At 37.4% G+C, this 4,760-nt stretch overlaps 2 protein-coding genes across 2 annotated transcripts; both read right to left on the reverse strand.

Moving 5' to 3' along the window:
- Positions 1-697: 697 nt before the first annotated feature.
- Positions 698-3,830, reverse strand: LOC122639238 (disease resistance protein RPV1-like). Its single transcript, XM_043832060.1, has 8 exons — positions 3,822-3,830; positions 3,147-3,350; positions 2,322-3,102; positions 2,262-2,272; positions 1,769-2,192; positions 1,657-1,718; positions 1,452-1,469; positions 698-1,156 (listed from the first exon to the last, which is right to left on the reverse strand). Exons 1-8 carry the CDS (start codon positions 3,828-3,830, stop codon positions 698-700), a joined length of 1,968 nt encoding a protein of 655 aa, XP_043687995.1.
- A 49-nt stretch (positions 3,831-3,879) lies between these two features.
- Positions 3,880-4,420, reverse strand: LOC122639239 (TMV resistance protein N-like). Its single transcript, XM_043832061.1, has one exon. The coding sequence runs from the start codon at positions 4,418-4,420 to the stop codon at positions 3,908-3,910; it is 513 nt and encodes a 170-aa protein (XP_043687996.1). The 3' UTR covers positions 3,880-3,907.
- Positions 4,421-4,760: the final 340 nt, after the last annotated feature.

The following is a 4,760-nucleotide window of genomic DNA, read 5'->3' on the forward strand; positions in this document are numbered from 1 at the left end:
GGCATTGTTTGAAAAACTGAAACTTTGATAGTATCCCCATGGCCGCCATCATCATCATCATTATAATTATTATCTTCAGCAGTTGATTTCCAATAACAATGCGGTATACTGATCACCCAAGTTGTTGTCCGGAGAGAATGAAATTCAATTTTGTGGGTCCATGTAGAATTTTTTGTTTGAAAATCTACAACCGCCATTTTAGGCAATACTTTAAGAGTACCACGCAAACCGTCGGAGCCAGCTGGGTTATGCTTAGTCTTCGAAAAAACAAGGCATACCATCAACCATTGTGGTGAATGCATCTCCATGTTGTTACGAAGTTGAGTAGTAACCTCATAAGATGTTGCATCTAGATTTTCCTGTGAATGTGAATGTGAATGTGACTCTCTTTGAAACACAAACCAATCAGGAACGGTATTCTCGTCCAACATGATGTCACACAGGTCTTGATTTCCTAGGAGGTCTTCAGAGGAGTCCTGTAATCACAAACCAATCAAATCATGTGACACTGATCAGGTATCCATGACTTTCAAAATTGATATGATATCGATACGGTATTCTCAAGGATCTGTCGTATCGGATAAGTTCAGTCAAATTTTTTTTTTTGTTTTTGTTTTTTTGTTTTTGTTTTACTCATTTTTGATACCGTTTCATTGATATGATATCGGCACAGTATCAAAATCGGTGATTAGTGATATCAATACGTAATTGAGAGAGAGAGAGAGAGAGAGCCAACTTGAAAGATTTTCTTCTCGACAAAACTTTCCAATTTGGTAGAGTCTTCTAAGTTTATAGTTGCCGCAGATTGCAAACCCTTTAAGCCCTTAATTTCAGTCAGCTCTTTACACCCTTTAAGCTTTAGCATCGTTAGGTGGTTCAAGTTGGACAGATTTGGTAACCTTTTCAACTCACTGCAACCTGATGCATCGAGAGAACACAAACTTGATGGAAGCATTGGGAGAGATTCGAGTCTCTTGCAATCAGACACGTTCAGACTTTGAAGTTTCGAGCATAAAGAAATACTTTCATGGACTTGAACCAAACTTTCACAATCCTTGAGAATCAATTTCTCAAGATTTGGGACTTTTGACAAGTCCGGCGTACAGGTAAGGTTGCGAGAACCACTAACATTGAGTACCTTCAAATTTGCAAGAGGCTGGAAGAAAGGGGGAAAATTAGTTTCCACAAAATTCATATGATAAAACTCAAAACAAATATAGAAAAACTCCACAAAATTGTCGCATACCTTGCTTCCCTTGCTTCCCTTCCAAATTTCTTTGAGTTTGTTGCCTTGCATGTCAAGAATGACAAGTTTCGAGCATAAAAAAAATACTTTCATGGACTTCAACCAAACTTTCACAATCCTTGAGAATCAATTTCTCCAGATTTGGGACCTTTGATCAGAAGCCCGGCGTACAGGTAAGGTTGTGAGAACCGCTAAGATTGAGTACCTTCAAATTTGCAAGAGGCTGGAAGAAAGGGGAAAAATTAGTTTCCAATAAATTCATATGATAAAACTCAAAACAAATATAGGAAAACTCCACAAAACTGTCGCATACCTTGCTTCTCTTGCTTTCCTTCCAAATTTCTTTGAGTTTGTTGCCTTGCATGTCAAGAATGACAAGTTTCGAGCATAAAAAAAATACTTTCATGGACCTCAACCAAACTTTCACAATCCTTGAGAATCAATTTCTCAAGATTTTGGACCTTTGAGAAGTCTGGCGTACAAGTAAGGTTGTCAGAACCACTAAGATTGAGTTCCTTCAACTTGACAATAGAGACTGGGACAAAGGGGAAAAATTAGTTTCCACAAAATAAATATGATAAAACTCAAAATAGATATAGGAAAACTCAACAAAATTGTCGCATACCTTGCTTCCCTTCCAAACTTTTTTGAGTTTGCTGCCTTGCATGTCAAGAATGACAAGGTTCCCCAATTGAAAATAATCTGGTATACATTCGAAGGGGAATCCATCCCAACTAGCCCAAACTAACTTTCTGAAACAACTAGCCCCCACTTGAAGAGAATGTGCTTCATCAAAATTAATATTGTCGCCATCAATACGACTATCAACCATGAGTAATCTTAGCTTAGGCATTTTAGAAAATCCTTCAGTGGTTAGCGGCAGACTGAGCTCTTCTTCATTACATCGAGACAAGTTTAATTGAAAGCCTTGAACTTCATCAGTTCCCTGATAGAAAAGAGAATTAAGAAGAAAAGGAAAATGCTAAAAAGTACAATATTAATTAAGAGTGAAGACAATTTTCATATCTATTTGTCAATAATCATAATATTGTAATAAAAGATTAACTCATGTTACTAATACTTACAGTGAGATCTATCAATACTTCAATGGCATCATCAGTATCCCACAATCTACTACGCCCTCCAGGCTTCTTAAGAGACTGTTTGCGAACAATTTCCCTTCCCATGTCTTGAATAAGATCATGCATGCATAGCTTGTTATATCCATCAATTATTATCAGAGACTTTTGTTTGAGAAGTTCAATTGCAGCTTCTCCGCCCAGATCACAAGCATCTAGAATTTTAATTACAAAATTTTTGTCCTCTCCATTGAAAAAGCATGATATATCAAGGAATACCTTTTTGTCGAATTCATCCAATGCATTATAACTTATTTCAAGTACCAGAAAAATCTCATCATTGGGTATCTTTTTTAACTTATCCAATTCCCTTTTCCAGTGATCTTTACTTCCTTCGGATAGATGAGAACCCACAATCACAAGAGCTAATGGAAGGCCCCCTGCATAATGAATTACCTCTTCTGAGAGCAGCTCAAAGCCTTGTGATGGATGATTTTCTTGAAAGGCATGGAGACTGAAAAGTTGAAGGGATTCATCTTGATTCATTGTCTCGACCATATATTTATCATCCACCTTCAACCTATTTAGCAAATCTTCCTCTCTGGTTGTAAGGATGATTTGACTTCCCGCATCAAGAAAATCACGCCCTCCAACTAATTTTTTGAATTGTTTCATTTCATTCACATCATCAAGAACTATCAAAACTTTTTTATGGCGTAAACATTCTTTGATAATAACTATTCCTCTATCCTCATTGTATATGTCACCGTGTTCTCTCTGAAAGACATCAGAGAGAAGCTGTTTTTGTAAGGGAACTAAACCCCTTTTTCTTGAATCCTCTCTAATATTAGCAAGAAAGCAATATTAAAAACGGCCTTCGCTATAGTTGTCTTACCAATTCCACCAGGGCCATATATACCTATGATGTGAACAACATCTGATCTGCCATCATTTAGGAAACCATCTATGCGCTTGATGTGGGAATCTAACCCAATTGGATGCTCTAGGGTGTCTTGTTCAATATTCTACACAGTTCTTCAATAATTTTCTTTATAAGCGCCGCCTCATGCCTGACCATTTTGATACCCAAAAAAAAAAAAAAAAAAAAAAAAAAAAAAAACGTGCAATATAACTTTAGTTACTAAATCAAGAAGGCTGCCACTATAAGAAATGCTTAGTTAAGGTTTTACTAATATTGGTAAAAAGGATTTTGATTTAACACTATAGACCATGATGCTTTCATCCAAAATGGTCCAAATCCCATTATATAAGATAGAACTCAACTAATATATATTCTAGCCAATTAATAAAGTACGACTAAACATCGAACTGAAAGGAAGTTTGGTCCATGGCGTGTAGGGGTATTTGGCGAGTCCGGTGAATCTTTGCGTACGTGAGTGACTCATAATAATTCAAATGAAATATTCTTACAGATTAAATTCTCCATTCACGTATTTGGGTTCAATCCACTCCATGGATCGTTGAAATATTTATACCGAATTCATGTGCTTTTCACGTCACTGTCAATAAATTATTTCGATTAAAAAAAATTAAAAAAGATTTGATTATTAAGACTTACCCATCAGCAACTTTTATTTGATCCCACCCTGACAAGTTGGCAGCATCTGTGAGAGCAGGACCTCCACGTCTGTACCTTCTCCATCTCATTCTTGAAACGCTCTTCGTGTCCCTTAAATGCCTTCTCATAAGTGTTACGTTGATGCCTGACATCCGATGGATCCGATGGATCCACCTTGTAGAAAACAGGCAGAACCTTTTCCATTCTGCCATCTTTATTGCATTCCATGATCTTCGCCAGCTCAAGAAGGCACCAGCTCGAAGAAGCATAATTTTCAGAGAAGAAGATAATGGCAATCCTAGAAACTTCGATGGCTGCCATCAGTTCTTTAGAGATATCCTCTCCTCTGTTTAGCTCTTCATTGTCTCTAAAGGTTTGAATCCCAAACTGGATCAACGCATTAAAGAGGTGATCAGTGAAGGTGGTGCGAGTGTCCTGCCCGCAAAAACTCAGGAAGACATCATACGGACCGGATGAATCAGAAGAAGAAGCTCCACAGGTCATCTTGGCAGCCATGGACAAAGAACAAGATCAGAGAGAGAGAGAGAGAGAGAGAGAGAGAGAGAGAGAAAGAGAGAGAGAGAGGAAAACAGATTAGTGACTGATAACACAATAAGTAAAAGGAAAGACACACTGCATTTATAGAATGAGAAACAGTTCAATCACTGCAAGTTAACGTTTGCTTCCACACTAAAATCTAAATTTCTTAGCAATTGCCTTGTAGGTTCCAAGTAGATATGAATTATATATTAGGTCACCAACCACTGGGAATATTGTTCCATATATGGTTTCGGGTTTCGGTGATTCCCATAATCAATAATACGCGCGACCATGCAGAAAATGTTAGCGGCGTCTT

The sequence above is a fragment of the Telopea speciosissima genome, chromosome 9 (assembly GCF_018873765.1).
Source record: "Telopea speciosissima isolate NSW1024214 ecotype Mountain lineage chromosome 9, Tspe_v1, whole genome shotgun sequence".
Classification (NCBI taxonomy): Eukaryota; Viridiplantae; Streptophyta; class Magnoliopsida; order Proteales; family Proteaceae; genus Telopea; species Telopea speciosissima.